General features: G+C 35.3%; 1 protein-coding gene across 2 annotated transcripts; it reads right to left on the bottom strand.

Annotated features, from left to right (window-relative positions):
• Positions 1 to 1969: 1969 nt before the first annotated feature.
• Positions 1970 to 22764, bottom strand: LOC112022273 (ATP-dependent DNA helicase homolog RECG, chloroplastic-like). Of its 2 annotated transcripts, none has more exons than XM_024054841.2 (18): positions 22607 to 22764; positions 22347 to 22432; positions 21297 to 21379; positions 21099 to 21225; positions 19408 to 20028; positions 19198 to 19310; positions 17142 to 17376; positions 14359 to 14522; positions 13363 to 13444; positions 11681 to 11770; positions 10580 to 10813; positions 9716 to 9787; positions 9381 to 9533; positions 9138 to 9281; positions 6941 to 7099; positions 6144 to 6227; positions 4471 to 5043; positions 1970 to 2272 (listed from the first exon to the last, which is right to left on the bottom strand). In XM_024054841.2, the coding sequence occupies exons 2-18, from the start codon at positions 22383 to 22385 to the stop codon at positions 2180 to 2182; spliced, it is 3066 nt and encodes a 1021-aa protein (XP_023910609.2). In that variant the 5' UTR covers positions 22386 to 22432; positions 22607 to 22764; the 3' UTR covers positions 1970 to 2179. The 2 variants fall into 2 exon arrangements, with proteins under 2 accessions (XP_023910609.2, XP_065624854.1); XM_065768782.1 differs by having other exon boundaries at positions 21135 to 21225.
• Between the last annotated feature and the right edge of the window lie 301 nt (positions 22765 to 23065).

The following is a 23065-nucleotide window of genomic DNA, read 5'->3' as shown; positions in this document are numbered from 1 at the left end:
AAAAAAAAAAAAAAAAAAAAAAAAAAGACCAAACACAAACAAACCAATCAACCCACACCAACAACAAACCCACCACAACCAGCAAATCCAAACCAATCCACAATTACCACCACCTAGGGTTCACAACACCACAGCCACCAACCATCGATCCATGTTTCACAACACCCACATGCAAGACTCCAAATTTTTCCCCTTTTTTTCACCGCATCAAGACCCCATGGCCTCCATGATCAAAACCTCGAAGATCAGCTTCTTAATCTGCTCGCCATTGGTCGATATCACATGTAAGGTTTTGAGCGGAGATAAGATTTTGAGATTAGAAAGTTTGGGTCAAATCGACGATGTGTGGTGGAGAAGAATCCAATTGGACACCAAATCCTCCACAAACCCAATCTCCTCTGCCGACCCCAGCGAGTCCACCAAAACCACCGAAGCGGTGGCACTCTTCTTCACCGAAAAAGGCAACCTCAATGCCTGAGCCAGATTGGCACGATTGAGATTAACACGAACCAACTCAAAGAGTGGGGTTGGTTCGTCTTGGATTGCTGGGGTTTAATTGTGGGTTCTCTTGATCTTGATTTTGAGTGGTCATGCTGTTTAGGTCTTAAGACCGAGAGAGGTGTTCTTTTTAGGAATGAATGGAAGAGCTCGGGTTTAGTGTATGTGAGAGAGTGAGAGATGCGAACAATGAAAGCTTGAGCTTCAATCTTTACAACTTAAAAAAAGTAAATTTTTTTGTTTGTTTTTTATTTTTTTAATTAAAATTAAAATTGAGAAATCTGGCTTTTTTATTTTGTTTTTTATTTTTTATTATTTAAAATGCTGACATGGTATTTAAAAATACCAAATCATTTTTTTAATAATATTTTAATGGTCACGTCAATGCCATGTCAGCAAGCAGGTTCGCTAATAGGTTGACAGTAGAGACCATTTTAAAAATAATTTTCTTTTTTTAGAAACTACATTAGTAACAAAATCAATTTTAGAACCAAAATAAGAATTAACTCAAAGTGTAAGAACTAAAAATACATTTTCGCCTTATGTGTAATAACAAGCGTACTAGTATTTACCTTAATTTTATAGGTCTGCATGCCTAATAGAAGCACAAAGCTGTGTTATCGCTATTAACTTCTTATAATCCACATTACTTGGTGGTACATATCCTATTGTAAGAGAGAACTCACCCAGTGTATTGTATCTCTCTTTCATATAAATGTGAGTCTAAATTTGTGAAACCCACATCGGATGCATTGAATCATTTAACATAAGAGAGAGGCTTTCACTTTAAAAATGTAATAAGTTGAAATGGAACACTGTAGAGGCTCCTATATTCAGCAGGGGGCGGTGAATAATGATATAACTTGCACGATTAGAAAATTGACCTATAAGAATGACATTGAAAGTTTCTAGCAATTTAATTGAATACACTTCCAAAAGTAAGAGAATCAATCTGATAAGTGCTTGCCATATTTTACTTCTAGTTTTCTAATTCTTAACACTATTGAGTTGAATAATGGATTGAATTCCAGTTGAACTTCTATATAGTCAAGCTGATATTGTGTTGAAAATATTAACCCAGTACACATTTAGCACTGGTTGAGTTAAGACTACCACATTTTTATTCCCAACTGACCTGAGCAGTTGCTTGCAAGGTTCTGAACATAACGAACAAAAAAGTCCGCATTTATTATCAGTCCAAAATGAATCAAAACCCCTTGGATACATTTAGAAATTTGTGATGCAGTTCCAGTTAAGTAAAGATAAGAATTTCATGACCCTTACGAGTTTCAAATAGTTTTCCTTTACAAAATCAAAGTAACTTTCAATAGCTAAGCAAAGATAAGAATTTCATGACCCTTACAAATTTCAAATATTTTTCCTGTACAAAATCGAAGTAACTTTCATTTGTGCATATTTTCCAACTAAGAGAGTTGAGTTCTTGTCCAACTAGAAAAGAAATAAAAAGGAAATAGAAAAGGAAAAAACCGAATATTATAATACTAAAGATGGTATGAAAACCATCATTATAGTGCTTTACATGGAAGCATCAAGCTTGTAGAATAACCATATCATACAAAACATACAGCTGCAAATGCAATTATAATTTTTTTTTTTAAAAGGCCAACATACCGTGAAACATCTTCAGCATGGACTAGACAAATCTGCAAAATTTTACAACTCAATCACCCAGAAGACAAAGAGGCTGTCTCATACTAAGCTCTGCTTTGAGTGTGGGGAATTGTACCAAATCATGAGAGGCACCTAAAATTTTCTGCATTGAACAAACATAGCTTGTGTTATACAGGTCAATTCCCAAAGCACCAACCATGCAAAACAGGTTTACAAAAGTGAAACAGATTCCGTTCAAGCACTCTTTATCACATCAGGGCATTTGCCACCAATTTGGCTTTTCAAAGAAAGACAGCACTATTACTATGACTTTCCATGAAAAATTATCCAGAAACTCATCCAATTCCTAAAACGAACCATTACACCAACCTTGGGACAGCTAAAAAAGAAAGCCCAACAATGGCACAAAACACCATTTTCAGGAACAATAGCTAATGAAAAATACAAACTAATCAACTTTATTTGCCCTGAACATTGGAGTACCAATCCCCAAACTCGAAGGCCATCACATCAGCAGAAGCCCACTAGAGTCCAATGGTCACCCCCATCAGGTGGCACCTTGTATCATGCCTCTGTAAATCTCCCAATAATTGTATTGCTCCCTAGAAGAGTGCTAGTAACTAGGTGAGATAGGAAACCAATCAAAGGAGTGATATAATCTAGCCAAGTGTCAATCTGAATTCATTCATGCTAAGTGTTACTCCTTGACCTAATGAGCAACTTCCATTCTGATTAGGAAACCTTTTAGATGTGGGCATTATCAAAGGAACGCACAGCCAGTTAAGTGCCAAAAGTGGACACAAAAGACATGACTAGCCAGGTGAAAGTAGCTACAAGAACCAATTTTAGACCCCATAAGACGTACCAAATTAACAGCTTGCACAAATTTGGGGAACCAATTTGCATTTTGGCCTTTTAGATTTATGGATATGGGATGTAGCTGGATCCATTTGTTAATATTAAGGTCTCCTATGTTATCAGGCTTTCTATTGGTAAGTTTTCAGATACTTAATTTGGGCTTAGTAGTCAAAGGCCATGGAGCCAAATGTAGGGTTAGAAATACTTAAAGGTTTTTTATATTGATATAATGCTTTTGATTGAATAGTGAATAAGCTATACAAGAATTTTGCAACTATGCTCTTGAGGTTTGTGTTATGAAAACTCTCTGATGCTTAAGATAATTAGGTATGACGCCTAGCCTTGTTTTCTTTTCTTCACAATTATCAGCGCCTCATCTAGCCTTCAAACATTACAATCCGACCTTGATCTCTCACTGTCAGAGCCTTAAAATCCATAAAATAAAAACCCTAGCGCAAAGCACCCTTAGCCTCCAAACACAAAACTAGATCTGCTACAACTCCTGATTTACCATTGACAGTCCTGAATCAGATATGCTATTCTTCCATTTCTCACCTATTTTAAGCTCCAAAACATATACATCTTGTTATTCCACAATTAAACCATACCTACACATTATTTTCCAGCTTTTCCACCAAAACCCCTAATCCAAAAATCCCTGATTCCCCTCAAAAACCTACTGCCAAACAAAATCCTGCAACTTAAGGTTCTGTTTCCAGCCACTCTTTGCCTTCAAGATTCACCCTTTCCAAACCCCAATCAGTTGCTATGACCAGTACATCCAACCCCTTAAATCGTCCCTTATGTGCAACCACTGAAACCCTTCAAGAAACTGGCCAAAGGACATTTGCTGTGGTCCTACTTAGTTTGGTATTAGAGCCCCTAGTCCTACATCAAGAAGGCCATACATCCCAAGAACTTCAGATCAGTTGTTATGACCCAAATCAGTTGTTATGACCAGTACTGATTTCCAAACCCAAATCAGTTGTTATGACCAGTACATCCAACCCCTTAAATCATCCCTTACGTGCAACCACTGAAACCCTTCAAGAAACTGGCCAAAGGACATTTGCTGTGGTCCTACTCTGTTTGGTATTAGAGCCCCTTGTCCTACAACAAGAAGGCCATACATCCCAAGTACTTCAGATCAGATACACATATCTTGTTCCTTTCCTAAGTGGTTTAGGCAACAAATTTTTGACACTTCTCATAAGACACAAGGCATGCCAGTGTGTTATAGGGCACAAGTGCGTTACCAATGTTAGTAATCACCTCAAAAGAAATTAGCATTAACCAAATCATTACACAAAAAAACAATCTGCAATCCAGATAGATAACTCTAAATGTAGTCCATTGAGTTCCTAACACTAGAATAGTAAAAATTATACTTGGCAAATACTTATTAAAAAAAAAGAGGCTATCAAGATCATTGTATATTTGTAGCAATGAAAAATCTGAAAAGGGGTTAAAGAAATAATTTACCAGAGCAGCAAGATGTGCATCTTGTAAAATATTCCCATCTATTTCCAATCGGGCAATGGGGAACTCTGGAAGATGACCTGACTGTTTCTTACCAAGCAAATCACCAGGTCCACGTAAAAGGAGGTCCACATTTGCCAAGTAAAAACCATCTGACGATTTCCCTAGAACCTTCAACCTGTTTAGGCCACTGGTGGTAGATGCTAACAACATACACTTAGACTTTCTCTCTCCACGTCCAACTCGTCCTCTAAGTTGATGAAGCTGAGCTATACCAAACCTTTCAGCATTCATGACAACCATCATAGATGCGTCTGGAACATCAACACCAATCTCAATTACTTGTGTGGAAAGTAGTATACGTGTTTCTCCAGATCTGAACCGTCTCAATGCTTCCTCTTTCTCATCACTCTTCATTTTTCCATGTAACAACCCACAGCTGTATCCCTGAAACCTGTGAGATATAACTTCAAGATCTGCAGACGCAGCACGAAGCTGGGGCAGCTGTTCAGATGGTTCAATGACTGGATACACAAGATACACTTTCCCTTCTACTTCTAACTCATCCAGCATCATCTGTTACAAGCAAAACAAAGTAATTAAGAAAAACATTACTGCTACTTTAGCATCCATTGATGACCGGCCTTTATTTGAGAACAATGAACCTTTAAAATCCTACAGATGTATATGCAGAAACTTCCCCGCCAAAAGGAAAAAAAAAAGCATATATGCAAGCACACATTTTAGCCTTGTGCCTGTGTCCCATGTCTAGACTTTCCAGAAATGTGATCAACAGCTCATACCCATCTTTCTCTCTCCCCCTCCCAAATTTCTCACAGCCTTGTGAATTATACTTGTCCCAGCAATTAGTATACCAGAATTAACTTTAATGTCCTATGCTGATGCCTCTTTGACTCTCCTTATTCAACTCTTCTTTATCTCTCAGTTTCATAAAACCTTATACTCCTTTTTACATAATTTATGCTCCATACAAAAACAATTTAATGACAAAAGACTGATAACAAATTGTTGATTGCAGATGAGCACTTGGTGATGTGAGCATCTTATGATTGGTTTAACTTTAACCTATGCTATTTTAAGGTAGAACTAGGTGAGTTTCTTCCAAGCCTTTTGACAGTAAAAAGCGAAGTGAGAGTGAGAGAGGGAAGTAAACAAGTCTCATATATATGAGGGGAATTTTTCAATATAAAAATATTAAACAAAAAGGAAATAAAATGGTTCATAACAATGAGAAAACTGAATCCCATTTACATATTCTTCTCGTCACATCTTGCAGCTTCCTTTTTTTGATAAGTAAAAATAGTACAAATAAGTGAGTGCTGTAGACTGTAGTTTGTTGGTTGGTCCCGGCGAGGCACGAACTCATGACCTTTAGCTCATAAGACCAACACTCTAACCAACTGAGCTTCCTTTTAAAAACAAAAGATAGCAGCAAGTCTTTTACTTTCGAAACATTTTTGTTTGAACTAAAAGCAGATATCTTACTTATATTCCTTAAATGAGAACATTTTGAAGTCCAATACAAAGAATTTCTTGTTTGCATTGATGGCTTTAATTTGTTTCAAATATTAAATAATCATGCCTTAACCTGAGAACCACAAAAGATGAGAAATGATTTTGTACTTTAGATCATTCATGGCAAGAAAGACCATTACCTTGTACACATTCTCAAAGCCATCGTCATTTCCTTCGATAATGAAAGTTTCAACTGGTATTCTTCCAGGAGGTAGGTCAGTTATCTGTTAAAAATAAACCAACAAATTGCAGCTAGCAAGAGACAAAATGTTTAACAAACAAATTGTAAAAACTCAGGATCAAATAGTTAAATGTGAAGCCAATTTTTAAAAAGATGAATTACAAAAGACTTTCCAGTACCTTGAGGGATTTTTATTGGTCAGTTTACAAACACACCTAGTGGGTTTTGAACTAATGACCTTCCCCTCCACCTTTCTTAGGTGGGGAGGAGGTGCCATTTGAGCTAGAGCTCAATGGCCACATCTTGATGTAAGTTTTAATTCCAGAAAACATCAAAATCAAATTGATCTACTATGCAGGCATCCCTCTATATCATAAATATCAGAATCTACAACGCCCCTCCTAAATGCCTCCTAAAAAGAAGAGGCTCAACACCATCCCACTCGCCCTTTTCCAATTAAATGCTCCTCAATCACCAAGTGCTTATTAATATAACCAAAAGCTGCGCAGCCTAATACACGATATACATTTTATAACAACAAAACAACCAAAAATTATTTTGGGGGGGATTTTTGGAGGGGTGGGACATAAAAAGAATTTGAAAAGATATTTGCTGAAAAATTGTTCAAATTACACAAAAGATTCAAGAAGATCATAACAAGACATGGGATTATGCCAATCAAAAAAAAAAAAAAAAAAAAAGACATGGGATCATGGAAAACACAAACTGTAACTTAAGATGACCAACAATACATACTTGTGTCAGGGACATATCCCCATATAAAGCCAGAGCAAGTGTCCTTGGGATAGGAGTGGCTGACATGGCAAGAACATGGGGTGCCATATATTCATCACCTTTTGAGGGCCCATCTAAGTTATTAGCTCCCATTCTTGAACTTTCAGAGGTATAATATAACTGCAGGGAGTAGCTGTCTCAATCAACTCAACTTAGAGAATGAATTGCAGAACAGATTGGAGCCATAAGTTTCAATAGCTACAGCATCAATGCTAGAAAAGAAAAAAAAAATACAAACTAAAAATTATATCAGCAGATGGAAATACTAGAAACAGCTAAAGCATGCATTAGAAATGTGCATATAATGTTGATTAGGCAAAACATAAAAGCTTATCCAATCTTATATTCTAGGGAAATAAAAGAGTGGCAGCTTTTCCACTTGGACTAATAGCCACAATCAGGGTTTACAAAATAATCTTATTGATTGAGATTCTGGATGCTGAGGTCTTTATCAACAAAGTTTTTGAAATGTTAGTATCAGTATTACTACTTTTATTATTTGAGGTCTTTATCAACAAAGTTTTTGAAATGTTAGTATCAGTATTACTTTTATTATTATTATTATTATTATTATTATTATTATTACTTATATATTGGTAAGCTACACATGCACCCCATGGATCTTGAACCAAAGACCTTACTCTCCATCCCATTATTAAGGGAGGAGGAAGTGACATTTGGGCTATAGCTCATTGGTCCTCCACCCCTTATTTATGGGAGCAATAAATGCCATATGGTCGGAAGACTATTTATCTTCTGTGAACAATATGACAAATGCTTATAGAACATCAAGGTATAGATGAAATTAATATCAACGAGAACACAGAACCATTTCAAGGATATTTTCAACACTTCTTGAAGATGTAAAAATTATTAAGAAAATGTAGAGATATTCTACATTCAACAGTACTTCAATGCCACTAAGAATATGTAAAATCAACAATTGTATTTCTTTATGAGCAAATGACTACAGAAGTCTCACTCTCTCAATCAACTCCCCCAAAGATTATATGCCCTTCAACAAATGTACCAGACACATTTCTTAAGGACATTAAAATAAAATAAAAACGACTCCAGGGCCAGCCTGAACCTCTTATGGCCGCCACTCCCACTTACCTAAGCCACCAACCTCCACCAAAATCAACTCATAAATTATTTACTAAGTGCCTTCTTTACTTAGTATAGCAACCTCCACTTATCTACAAGCAAAGTAGCTCATTGCATGTCCTATTATGTGATTATAAGTACCAATTATTTTCAGAAAGGTTATCCCCAGCCAGCTACTATTAGGAAGAATCTCACAGTTTCTTTTCCTTATTGATAATTTCCTCCTCTAAAATTTCAGGCCCCCACCACCAAGCAAATATTTGAATTAGCAGGTAGAATGACAAAGAGCATGAAAGCTACAACAAAGCGGAGCTTTTATTGCAATGAACTACTTCTGGCAAAAGATTTAGAGGACAGAGTAAAGTTTTTTTTTTTTTTTTTTTTTTTTTTGGGTATTTTGAGAAATAGTAGTCAGAAACACACACACCAAAAAAAAAAAAAAAAAATGGCTAGGCTACTAACTGAGACTTGAAAGATGGAAAATCTATAATGTTAGTACAATGCCTAAGATATTAATCACTTTTGTATAGGACATATTAAAGTGGTTTCATTAAAAATTATACAGCAAACTACAGGTGCACTATTATTTGTTGGAAATATCCATAATTTTAGTAGTATGGCAAAGACATCAGTCACTTTTGCATAATGATAGCTTAATGGTGGAGTACTGCTCCACAATCAGACAATGAAAATTAAGATAAAAAAATTGGACTGGACAATGTTCTGGCACGTGTAAAATTAGAACTTAAGTGAGATATTATGGAGAATAAGTGGATATACAAAGAAAGATAGGGTTCAAAATGAGGAAATTCACTTAAACATAGAGGTAGCTCCAGTTGATAAAAAAATGAGCCGCTTAAGATATTTTGGTCATGTGCAAATAAGAGCAAAATATTGGATTTAAAATGAGGAAATTCACTTAAAGATGAGGTAGCTCCTGTTGATTAAAAAAAAAAAAAAAAAAGAGTCGCTTGAAATAGTTTGGTCATGTGCAAATAAGAGCAATTAATACACCAATGAGGAGCAATTTGATTCAAGTCGAGGGAACCACCTTACTGTTAAACCTTCCTCTCTGGATCACACCAAAGCGATGTTGTTCATCCACCACTGCAATGCGTAAAGCAGAGAACTCCACTTTTTCTGCTATTAGACTGTGGGTACCGATGACCAATGAGATATTTCCAGTTTGAAGACCCTGCCAACCCATAGTTTTAATTATAGGAATCTCAAAATATTTTAATTTTATACATAAAAGAAAGGGTAACAACAAAAGAGCTAGATGAGAAATGCATGCCTCACGAATCATCCGTGATTGTTTTGATGGGGTAGAGCCAGTGAGTAACACTACTGAAGGTTTACATTCTACCTCCTCCATTTTCTCGAGTAGATTAAGCAAGTGTTCATAATGCTGGATAGCAAGCAACTCAGATGGAACCATGAAAGCTCCCTACACAGAATATAAAGTATTCCTAATGATAGTTATTTATCACAGATTAGAACAAATATAAAACAATTGAAAACCATATAATTTGTAAAAAGTAATCAACATAAAAATACAAACAAATAAAATCTTCTTTTTTTTTTTTTTTTCACAAGTAATAACAAAATAAAATCTTTACAGTGACTAACCTGATATCCAGAGCCAATAACTTCCATGCATGCCAAAAAAGCTACTACAGTTTTCCCACATCCAACGTCACCCTGAAAGAAGTATCACAACTTACTATCAGATGAGAACCCTTTCAGCCTTTTACGGTCTCAGTTGCATGTGTCATGCAGGTCACAGAAAAATCTATCTCAACTCAATGCTAATAATATCTTTTCATAAAGAACTAGAAGAGAGGGAGATCTTTTTTTTTTTTTAAAAGGCAGTAATTTGCAGACCAAGCTTGCAAAAGCTTGCAGGGCTACTAGGAAATCAGCAGTTAATGAAGAAGGGAAACACCAATAACAAGACAAGCTATTATCCAAGTCAATAAAAAAATATGCCCGTAAGTCAGCATGCTTGATACAAAGGCACCATCTTGAACCCACAGCCTCAACCTCCAACCATTTATTATGGGAGAAGAAAGTGCTAGTTGATATATAGCTCATTGGCAACTAAAGGAAGATTACTAGATGAAAGAACATAATCCAAGTTGAAATAAAGTAAAGGGAAAGAGGAGGATTTGCAACATACATCACTGACTCTTTTGTATAGCTTTACATAAAACAAGAAGACAAAAATCCTTGCTTAATATTTTATCCAAATAGATTCCACCAACTCATCATTGGTCCTGACATGGAAAGAATGTATTGATATATATTGTAAGCAAACAAATTCCAGTGACATAAGGGAGAAGGTTCTTAAGTAAGTCAATTTTCAAGATCAACACATCAAAACTATAAGAACAGCATTTGTACATCTTTAAAGTAGCACATGAGCCTGGAAACAATTACAAATGAGATGCAGATATATTGATAATGAAAGAGTAGCCATATTGAATGCAAAACCTGCAACAGCCGGTTCATAGGGATTGGCCGCTTTAGATCCCAAATAATTTCTGAAACAGCATTTAGCTGACTAGAAGTAAGTGAATACGGAAGAGCCTTCAAAAACTTCTTGGTGAGACTGGACCATTCTTCCATATAAACAGAATTTAATTCAGGTTTTCTATACCTATCCAGCAAGTCATCTTTCTCTATTTTTGTACCAAGACCTTCAAGCATTTGGTATAAGCGTCCCAACTGACCAAGAGCGATGGTTTGGTTAGTCTGAGTTTTACATGTGACCAACACTTAACAGCAAAGCATAATCACTACCAGCATCAATAATTCCAGAGTGGAATTCAGATATGAATCCATAAACAACATGATTCAGTATGAAACTATCAAGTAACTAGTGACCCGCAAAATAGTTGCAAGCAGCTATTAGGTAATAAGCTCCATGATACAAGAACAACATTCTCATTTGAAATTAGAAGTTTTCATTCAAAAAATCATAAACAGCATGATTCATTATGACACTATCAAGTAACTAGTGACCTGCAAACTAGTTGCCAACAGCTATTAGGCAATGAGCCCCATAAAAAAGGACAGCTTTCTCATTTGAAATTAGAAGTGCTCATTCAAAAATATAATATTCCTTTCTGAAAAGAATAAAATTTGTTGCAACAACAGCACAAGTTCGAAAACAAATATTTAATTTCCAGAAGTTTTAGCCGTAAAGGAACACCAGTGCATTACAGAAGCACAAGAATAAGCTCATAATGATGAATCGTATGCATTGTGCATGCAATACCATTGAACAGTTTGAGGGTGTCAAAATTGAATGCGGAGGCTCTACAGAAAGAACAACAATTGAGATAACAAGAAAAATATTTGAATAACTGATTGATGAAAGATATGGCATCAGATTTATAAATTAAAATTAAAATAAAAATAAGAGAGAGAGAGATGAATGTGTACCCAACCACAAATAGATAAGAAACTGGCTTCATAAAGAGAGCAATGGCCAATAAGAAGATATTACATTATCACCTTAACAGTAGGAGGAAAAATCTACAATAATTAGCAATAAATTTTGAAGAACAATATATTGTGAATAAAGGTCACCTGCAAATAAAAGAACTCATCAAATATAAGCCTTTTGCGTGCCAAATCAGCCTCATTTATATTCTTCGGTTGGTGGATCCCAATATATGCCTGCATTGTTTAAAAAAGGATATTATTTCCTCTCCGCTGAACAAATGCAACTGAGAACAAATTAAAGTCAATGTTAACACAGGACAATTTGGAGTTAGACTCCATGGCCAATCAATCCTTTTTTCATTTGGGGACCTGTATGGCATGTTAGAGCTCCTCATGTTACTTTTTTTTATATGGACTATAGATTACCAATTATCCCAAAAGCTTAAGTTGTTAGGAAATTATGATTTTAACTCAAAATGAATTTAATCATTTAACAATTATTCTCACACTCCCCTTGACATGTGGGCCCAAACTCCCCCTTAATAAGCGAGGCCCAACATGTGGGATTTTTTAACTCTAACTTTCTAAAAGCAGGGTTCAAAGTCAAACTGAGGACCACCTGCTTTGAAACCATGATAAATTATTTATTGTCTCAAAGGTTAAGTTGTTAGGAAAACTCAAGATAATTTTGAATCATTTAACCCTGATTCTAACAACAATTAAAGTAAGATTTTAACAACGGATAATTTGAGGAAAAGAGGTATCATTATTACGGATTGGTGTAGTATGTGTAAGTTTGATGGGGAGACCATAGGGGTATCATTAGTATGTGTAAGTTTGATGGGGAGACCATAGGGGTATCATTATCACCTATTTTTACACAATGACATAGCTAGGGAGCTATTGGATTTTATATTGTGCCTAAAGGAATGAGTTAGGTGATGCCTAGGGTGTCCCTTTGTCACATCCTGCATACTTGGGCTTCACAAATTTTATCAATAAATCTTATTTCTTTCTTATCAAAAAAATAAAACTCCAATTCTTTGAGTGCATTAATCATAAATATACAAGGACTCCTTGAACTAGCAACATTAGGATTCCTAATTTGTCTAGTAAAGTAAAACCAACTAGGTAATAAAAGACTAAGAGAGTCTTGTAGGTTAGTGGCATTGATTGGTCTCCTTTATGAGGAGAACTAGGGTTGGAACTTGGAATCCCCCTCCCCCACTTGTTGTAACAATTTAATTATTATAATATAAGACTAACTTAGACTCTAATGAAATAACCCTAATATACTTAAAATATCCTAAAAAATTCTACACTCAACTAAATTCCCAAACTACCCTTAATGCTAGGATGCATGGACACTTCACTTAGGGTTGTTGTACCCGTGTTGTATCCGTGTCGTAATGGTGTCCTATTTGTTGTATCATGTTATAATTTTTCAAAAATTGCTGTTGTTGCCATATCATACTCGTACTCATACCTGCGTCCGTGCATCCTAGCCTTAATGTGCAAAAGTTTCAGAAATTACAATTCAACCTTGCATACAAAACTAACCATAAGTTGTAAATAAAACCCAAATTAAAAACCGTTTAACCATATAATACTTACAACTAGAGCTTAAAACCTTAAAATTTTTGTAACTCCACACATTTTTTTCCATGGTTGTATCAATTTAGCCACAACTTACCATGTTAATTTCAGAATTGAAAGCCGATGCAGAAAAAAAATTTTCAATTGTGTAATTAAAGCAGTGAATGACCACGATATTGCTTATGAATAAACAAGTATGCATTATGAAACAACTGGAAGCATAGACTTACATCATGAAGGGTTAACAGTTTGAAGTCCTGAGTAATATCTTTAGGAATAGGATCAATATTGACAGGCAAGGCTTTCAAAGCTCTGGAAAAAATCAAAATAATCATTTTATATATCAAGGGAAAGAGTGTATACAGACAGATAATCAACCAATTCTATACTCGAAGGAAATAATAAAAAACAAACAAAACAATAACAATGATAAAACTTAGCTCCCATTGATAAACCACGAATGTCATTACAGCTAAATCACCAAATTGAGGTCAACCACCCAGCCCTTTAGGTCAAAAGAATAGAGTATGTCTCAAGAAGAAAGGGGCGGACGCCTAGACATTTAACCAATATTACACCTCAAAGGAGGTTATTCCTTCTTCAAAGGCCTAGAAAGGTTCCTCATATTTCCCTAAAATTTCGATCACTTTCAGGTGAACAAATGTGCCTCCAATATTGAAAGGTTCAAGAAATCATTTACCAACTCTTGAAATGAAACTTATCAGTTCTCAGTACATTAAAAAAGAATCAACCTCTTATAAAAATAAAAAATAAAAAATAAAGGGAAAGATGTACACCATCACGCTAAACAATTTTGCTTCATAAAACTCAGTTGTCTAATATAAGAGTGTCTTATACACACCCATAATCATAAAAAGAGCTGACTTTTCATTCCCAAACACAGCACACAAAACAGTTACTTTTCAATGCAGAAACAAATTCATTGGACTAAGATAGCTTCCCACAAGGAATTTTACAAAAGAATAGATACAACAAGAAAAGGAAAGTTAAAGGGAAATTTTAATCATAAGCAACTACTGGAAATTGTGCATGAAAGGATCAAACACAGCAAGCAATAAGGTAAGAGACTTTGAAGTGTTAGTTTCAATGACTAATTAAGCGTCTGAGTAAAGGGGGAAATATTAGATCCAAGGTTATCCTGCCAAAGGGTGTAGCAATGATCAATAACTACATTTAAAACTATTCAAAAGGTAGGAGGAACCAACCTTGCAATAGTGTCTCTTAGAAAAATTGGATTTATGCCTCCTTTTGAGGGGTATATGGGATATGGCCTCCCTTTTGCCCGAAAAGACGAATCTTGTTCTTCTTGTATCACATCAATATTGTATTCTCTCATTTCAAAATGACCTTCAGAACGCATAGACCTCACCTATACTAAAAGGCGACATTTAAGTACAAGGCTTACATATACTAAAGCAAACTATAATGGAATGCTCATAGATGAGAAAATAAATCTTGGCATGTAGATTGTAAATAGAAACTATTTTTTATTTCATCAAGACAAAGTCTAACCCCTACTGTCATTATCTGGTCCATCACACCAACAAATGTGCTAATTAATCAAACCGCAAATAAGTTAACTACAAGTAGGGCCCCCACTACAAATTTAAACTAATGTTACTACTAGCTGACGCTCTGGATAATCAAACCTGTGGGATTTGTTTAAATCATTCTAAGTTTTGGACATTGACCATGCAGGTCAAGCTTTCTATTTGCAAATCCATTTCTCACAACTTTCAGGGATTACCTTCATTTTTTGGATTGGTACACAACTTTCTGTTTTGATAAATAAGTAAATTTTATGAATTAAAAGATAAAAGACACCACACAGTACATGGGATATATAATATATGTGAATCAATGAATGAGAAAAGTACAACTATCAGGAAAATTCAACAAGCTAGAGCCAGAGTGACCACCCAAAGTAGTCATCCATCCAAACAAATTACGTAAAAACATGAGCTTCACATCCACCATAGAATGTTCTGAGCCTTAGGATGTTCGGCTATTCCGCTCCTTCTACATGATACAAAGAGGGGTGGCATTCCAAATATCCCTTATGCCGTACTAGCATACCGCCCTTTCCAACGCATCAATATATTAGGCATAACCCACTGCACCCCAAACAAACAAACAAAGAAGGACCATAGCTCTCTAGCTATTTGACAATGCAGCAATAAGGATCAACAGAGCCCCCATCTTGTTTACACAAACACAACCAATTCATAATTAGAACTCCCCATCTTCATAAATTATCAATAGTAAGAATATTCCCCAAGGCTGCAATCCAAGCAAAGAAAGCCACTTTGGTAGGCACTTTAACTTTCCAAATACTCTTTCCTACAAGACATGACCATCTACCAATGCCACCTTGATGCTCCTCAAAAATAACAATAATGCATGAATTTTTTTTTTTAATAGGTAAGATAAAGTTTCGTTAAAAAAAGACTACTTCATGGAAAAGAACATGAGGTCACCAAAAACATACAGTAACGACTCAAAACTATGTACAAGAACAAAGGGAATATATAAATTGAGAATCGCTAGATGTGAGTCCCCAAGCCCAAGACCAATCAAATAAAGACCCTATAAATGACGCAAGAAGCTGCTCCCCTAAGCTCTCCACATCCTCAAAAGTGCGCCTATTCCTCTCCCTCTAGATACACCACATCATTTTCCCTATGATTCCTGGTTTTTAATTAGAGCTTAGCTTCAATACTAAGAGAGAACATGCATCAATACCTCTTAGGTTCTCTTAGGGTATTTGGTTGGGGGAAAACTTGAAGGATGGAAGAAGGGAATAAAGTTTTCCCTTGCTTGGTGGGGTGGAAATGAAGAAGGCTGGAGAGGCAGTTAAATGGAGTTTTTCACCTGGGCACGCCAAAAACCATCCCCCAAATTAGGCAAAAAACTTGGGGAGAAAAGCATGCATGAAAAAGAGTTTCGATTTCACGCCTTTAGCCCCCATTTAATTCAGTGTAAAACATGTTCCTGAAAATGTATATAGAATTTTTGGGCATTTGATCCAGCTGAAAATGTTGGTCCAGCCGAAAACAATTTTGGTTTGACCAGGAAAAAAGGCATGGGGTGTAAAACAATTTCTCCCAAGACATCACAACCCCCCTCCACCCCCCCCAAAAAAATCTGTCACGAGTTGCAACACCCAGAGACCCACCTAACAACCCTTGCTCCTCCCCCACACAACAACTTCCACTACCACGTTTCCGGATCTGCTTCTCTGTCTCCTTCATTCTGCTTGTCACAATTTTGCAATCAATTTTCTTTTTCTTTTTTCTATTATTAATTTCTACACGTTTTTTAATGATACTCTTTTTTAATGATATTCTGATTGTAATATTTTTAATTTGACTCAAAATTTTTGGCATAGAAAGCATTGAGGTAATAATTTTATTAGAACAATTTATTATATGCTGACATCAGTTTAATCTATTGTTGGTTGGTATTGTTATTAGAATTTTTTTAATTAGTGGTATTGTTATTGTTATTTTCTTAACACCAACTACATAATTGCTTTTACAATCACCCACCATCAAGGAAAATAACTTTCCTAATACAATTAAACAAATTGTTTATTATATTATTGGCTAAGGAGGGGGAGGGGGAGGTAGGACCTACCCCAAGTGCCAAGAAGGCAACCTTGAAAAAGGTACGCCCACTAACCCCACAGAGCTAGGTACTGCCCCACTGAAATGTGTAGCATTATTCAAAACCAAGCATTGAGCAATGAGAATGACAGTTTAAGTAGATCACAATAATTAACAGCAGTTATATTCATTCTTAAAACAATGTACAATGTCTCACACAAAGCATTTAGATCAAATATTGAAGATTTATTAAAATGTTTGCCTTTCCTCAAGGTATGACTCTTACTACAGGACTATACAACAGAAATTGATAACAAGACCAATCAAAACACATCAAAGAACAACAAGAGCAACTCAACAACCGAGTATCTCAATACTCTCACCTTACCACTAACGCAAACAACCTCTCCCTCTTTATGCTTTGCTTCAAGACTTTTAAGAAAAGGCTGAAAAGTAAAACGACTACCACGAAAAAATTTCTTCAGATGCAAATAAATTGTCTTCTTTTCCTTGCTACCAACATCATCAGCTGTATGCTCAGGATTTGATTGATTTTCTGCAATCTCACAGCCTACAACCACCTCAAGAAATGAAAAAGAATAACTAGCTCTTATTCCCCTGCAGAAAGAATGGTAAGTGTTATCCTTATCCTCAAAAAAAATAAAACATAAATCATGAAAAATCATCTCGCTAAAGGTTCTCTACAGTTACTATTACCAATCCTATAAGACTAAATGCAAATAAAATGGTTGCACTTGCATATCTTGTTGATGTGCTAAAGCTTCAGTACTCAGTTCCATAAGACCATATTACAAGAATTTTGTACACAACATATTATGTTAAAAAAATCTTCTCTTTTGAATAAAATTTTCAGTTATTTATTAAAAATAACATTTTTCAGTTACTTATCAAAATATATATATATATGTAAAAAGATCAAACAGTAAAATAAATAAATAATGGAATGAAAAATAGGTCAATGTTGATGTGGAGATAAAAGAGTTGTTTCACATGAAAAAAAGACTCTATTGCATACAAGTGGACAATTTGGACTGTAGAGAAATGGTTGGGCTTCTAAAGGATTCATCGGATCAAACTTGCCTCTCTTTGGAATCACTTTGTTTTCATGGTGCAATGGCAAGTGCCCTCTGCCCAAGTGATATGGTGCAGGTTTGAGTTCTGGAATTAGCCTCTCAAAAAATTATGGGCAAGGCTGCCAATGAATTACCTCTCCCAAGCCCCATAGAACCGAGAACCATGTGCACTAGGTATGCTAAAACCCTCAATTTCATTTTCTATTTTAAAGAATCAAATATTATCCCAAAAAATAAAAAGGAAATTAATACTTCACTATAATATGCTAAAATGCATTTAAAAAGACAGTTTTAACTTTTAATGACCAATTCCATAAATCCAAAAAATAGGTGTTAAATTACTGATTGTCCCAAAAGTTTAAGCTATTGGAAAATAGTAAATTTAATCATTTAACCACTTAATTCTAACACTCCCCTCACATATGAGCTCAAACTACCTTTTAATAGGTGAGGCCCAACACATGGGATTTTAAATGGGAAATAGAGTGAAGGAGACAGGGATCAAACTTAGGACATTCTGCTCTGATTCCATGTTAAATTACCGACTGTCCCAAAAGCTTAAGACATAGGAAAATGGAAAATTTAATCATTTAACCACTTAATTCTAACAAGAACAGTATACCAAATATAAAGACACATCAAATCATAGTAAATGTGAAAGTTAAAACTAGTCCTAGAACACAACCAAAATAGGGCACGCATACAACAATGATAAAAAATAAAAAAGGCTGAATATAACAATGAGCACACTAAATATGCTGGTTTTATAAAACTTATATAACTGATTGATAAATCTTTTAGACAATAAATTCTACTCACTGGCCCTTAGAGTCAACTAGCCAAATCTTTTTTCTTTGTCTTTTTTAGATGTTATCACTTTTTATGAGTATAGCTTCTATTACGTCATTTAGAATACATACCACTATCCATTGATCTCATACACCCATATTATTTATCATCACTTAATACATCATAATATTATGCTCTCCCTTCTACAAGCAATTAGAACTCTTACAATGGCCTCATCACATCGGCTGTTGTTTTCTGAAATATCGTTTTTTTCCTGATATATCTTGGTATTGCTTTCACTAGGAGCCATGAGCAACTTATACAATTTAGCTCACATGGAGTAGATCAAAAAAATTTGTTGGCACCTTGCATCACCCCCATGCCAAGGCAGGTGGCACCTGGAGTGCCTATGATAACACTAACAAAAATATCTCTCAGATGTAGCTGAAAAAGGTCACCAGTTGAACACTTAGAAAGAAATAGAAATACTTCTCCAAAAGAGAAATTACGTCCAAGATATACAATTCAATTTTTTTGGGGGAAAAGGATTAATTACCTTGAAGATAAAATTTTTCCAATGAAAATTAAGTATTGTCCATCATCAATTCCAGTCTGTGCATTCTGTAAATCAGCATAAGTTCGAGGAAAATGATGCAGCAATTTCCGCAACTACATGGAAACCAAAAAAAATAGTGTGAGCCCATGCCTTCTTGCAAAATATAAAAACCTAGGACTTTGCTTTTAGATAGTCTGCAAAAGAGCCCACCGTGTGAAAACCACAGTTGTCCAGCAGACGACAGTGCCTCTTACTTAATCCAGGTATGCAATTGATAGAACTGTTAAGAAATGACTCAATGGAGGCAGAATTTACTGGTGATTCAGGCCCCACTTTGTTAGAAGATTCCTCCCCAGAGACTAGATCATCTGATTTTTCTACAGTTTCTAAAGCCATAGGCCGAGGAGATAAAGGCTTACGAGAGTCCTTTTCTCCTTTTGAAGAAGTTGTTACAATCGGATGGTTTGGAGGAGATAAAGGCTTATAAGAGTCCTTTTCTCCTTTTGATGAAGTTGTTACAATCAGACTGCCAGACAGCAAACGCCATGTTTCACTAGAGCCCTCTTGAACCCACTCCGCATCAACAAGATTAGGGACAAATCCTTCACAATTTTGGGCAGCTAAAGGCTTACTCATCTCAGAGCAATGTGCGGTCTCATTATACAATTCTACCTTAGGAGAGCTACCCAAGATAATGGATGGAAACCTTTTACACGCCAAGGAAACATCAACTTCATCCATTGCATCTTTATGATTCATACCAGTTTGCTTTTTAGCACTTCCATTATCAATTGAATCATGAAGACTATCATAATCCATCATAGCAGATACCTATAACAAAAAAAAATTGCAGTATATAAAGAGTTAAGTTGGAAAAGGCAGTTATGGAATGCCCAAAGCAGAGAAAAAGAACAAACTGGGGCACACTAGGTGAAACAAATGGACATCACATTCTTTACTAAGCCCATTCTGAAATGCTTTGCAAAAGAGTATAAAGAAATCTTTCAAATGACAACATTACACACTGGCAAAACTCCAAAAAGCCCACGTATGCATTTGACTAAGTTTTACTCTGCAAGATTCACTATAATTCCATATGGACATTTGTTATTCAATTTCCCCATAGGATGCCTTAGTTGTAGCCTAATGGTGCTTCTCCTCCCCTCTGAGGAAGTCTTGGGTTCCATTTGTCCGGGATGTGGATTTCATTAACAATCTTAGCATGCCCATCCATGGTCTTAACACATGTTCCATACTCTGGACTTCTCAATGAACAATTTACTAGGTATTCTTCATAGATTCAAAACAAACTCAAGTCCAACAATTAGTTGCATGTTACCACCATAAACAAAATGAACACCAGTCCCATTCTTTTTAAAATATCAAAACTACTTCACATGCACCTGTAAAGTACTGGAATTGGGCAGGAACACCAAGAGCTAAACAAAAAACCAGAAAAAATATTAAAGAAATACATACATAAAGGGCACAAGTCATAACTGTACATGACATGAAAACCCATTGACAGACACCAGAACGAAACATCACTGCAAATGGTGGGTAGAATAAATTTGCCAAAGACCATGGCCAACAGCCAAGTCAGGCGGATATGCTCAATAATCAGATGAAATGAGGGATAGCTTAATTATCAGCCATAACCTAGAGAAGCTCACTGGTACAATTCAGGAAAAGCCATTTGTACAAATGTCATCTACATCAGTTTTTATGAAAACATATGGAAAGATGAACCTTTGGTTTTTATTTAAATACACAAAGTAATTACATTCTTCATATAAGCATATTTATGAAGTAAAATTTCCTTTCTAATGAAAATGCATGAAAAAGTAAATTTATAATGTTCAAATAATAGATTGTATCCAATATGTATGCATAAAATCTACCTTTTCAAGATATTTTGATCTATCTGAGATTCTTACTCTTGCTAGTTCCGCCAACAGATGTCCCGCTAATTCATGCTTTTGTCGAGAACATAGTTTTGATATTTTAGAGAGGACAAATTTATTAAACCTGCAACAAGAAAATGCCATTGAAATAATGCCTACAATCTTCCCATGCTTATTGATAATGAAGTACATTACCTCATTTTTCTACCCAAAGCATTCCGGTATCCTCTCTCAGCTTCAAAAACAATTGCGCTTCTCAATCCTTTCCCATAGTAGCACTAGAAAATGAAACTTTTATCTTTAAGTACACTTAGAAATGTCAAATTTACAATACAAAATTTAGTAAAAAGATAATGAGATTTCAAACAGCCAACATAATCAAGCTACAAAACCCGAGCTTGGTTGAGTTGCATATAGTTGCCTCAAAAGTCCAAATGTAGAGTTATGGATACATGATTGAATTCACCATCTCCTAATAGCTCAAGCCTTTGGGAAAAATGGTAATTTATTATGGGATCAAAGCAAGTTGTATCGAGTTTGAATCTTGTCTCCACTCTACCTCCCATTTAAAACTTAAAAAATCCACGTTTTGAGTCTCACTAATTGAAGGGGACCCTAGGCCCACACTTGAGAGGCAGTATTAAAATTCTAGTTAAATGATTAAATTCATCATTTTGTAACAACTTAAACTTTTAGGAGAATTGGTAATTTATCCCTTAACAATTGATATGCTTTGGAGTATGAACATTTCTAAGAAACAATAGGAAAAGAACTGAGTAGTGACTACTATGCATTAATTGTGAAGCTAGGAAGCACAGACACTGACACAGGTACGACACGGTAACACAAGCAATTTCCTAAAAAATTATAACATAAAACTGCCAGTGCAACACCGGTATGGCACGGGTACGATACGGATACGACACGGGTACATCACTCTTAATAAAGTGTCCGTGCTTGCTAGTTGTGAAGGAGCAAAGCCAAAAACTTACAAGTATAGAAACAACAACATGAATTGCATTCCAAGCAAATCTCAAAAGACATAACCCGATAAAAACCAATGTAGCTATGTGTTTGAATTTAATTGGACTTAGAGAGTATAACATTGTTTACGCTTCATTGTTCAAATTATTTTAATTGGGGAACCTCCTGAGGAACTGTACCTAAGTTTTGCGCTAAAGAATAAAGTGAGTTTAAGTCATAGCCGATGAAAAGGATAAACAAAAATAGGTGTAAGTGTTTTACCAGGCCACATGATTGCACGATTGATAGTGTGAGTACCATCACTGCATGAACAGGACATGCCTAAATAACATCAACGTTGATTAAACCTGAAAAACAAGATACATAATAGTAACACTCAATTAATTGACTCAGGTAGTGAATGAATTTCAATTTTCTTGAGCAAAATCATAGAGATTTTGAATTTCACAACTTATAATTGAACAAAACCCACCTGATGTTTTTTCATTTAAATATTGGAGAAAGAGAAAATTGCAAGATACCTTTGAGTGTGACCCACTGGTTTTTGGAGAAAAAGCTGAGAGAGCGGAGAGTGGAGAGTGAGAGAGTTTGAGAAAGCAAAAGATGATGAACCTCGAGAGGCGGGAGACATTAAAAAAATAGCCCAATAACTTTCCACGTCTCGTCAATGCCCGACTTAAAATACTCCAATCTCCGGTCTCCAATTCTTCCTTTGTCCTTTTAATATGAAGTTTTTAATTTACTCGTCAAAAAAAAATAAAAATAAAAATAAAAATAAAAAGTTGTAAAGTTTTCAATTAATTTAGGTGTTTTAAGGAATTAATTTAGAATTTTATGCTTAAGGTCTATTTGAATAACGCTTATTTTGCAGAAAATTGAAAACACTATATCAAAATAATTTTTAAATGTGTAAATAGTGCCTTAAGACTTATTTTTAATGAAAGTTTTGTTGAAAAAATAAATTTATAGGTCACGTGAAC

This window comes from Quercus suber, unplaced genomic scaffold (assembly GCF_002906115.3).
Source record: "Quercus suber isolate HL8 unplaced genomic scaffold, Cork oak 2.0 scaffold_996, whole genome shotgun sequence".
Classification (NCBI taxonomy): Eukaryota; Viridiplantae; Streptophyta; class Magnoliopsida; order Fagales; family Fagaceae; genus Quercus; species Quercus suber.
The sequence above is the reverse complement of the archived record's forward strand: the minus strand, read 5'-3'. Positions and strand labels throughout refer to the sequence as shown.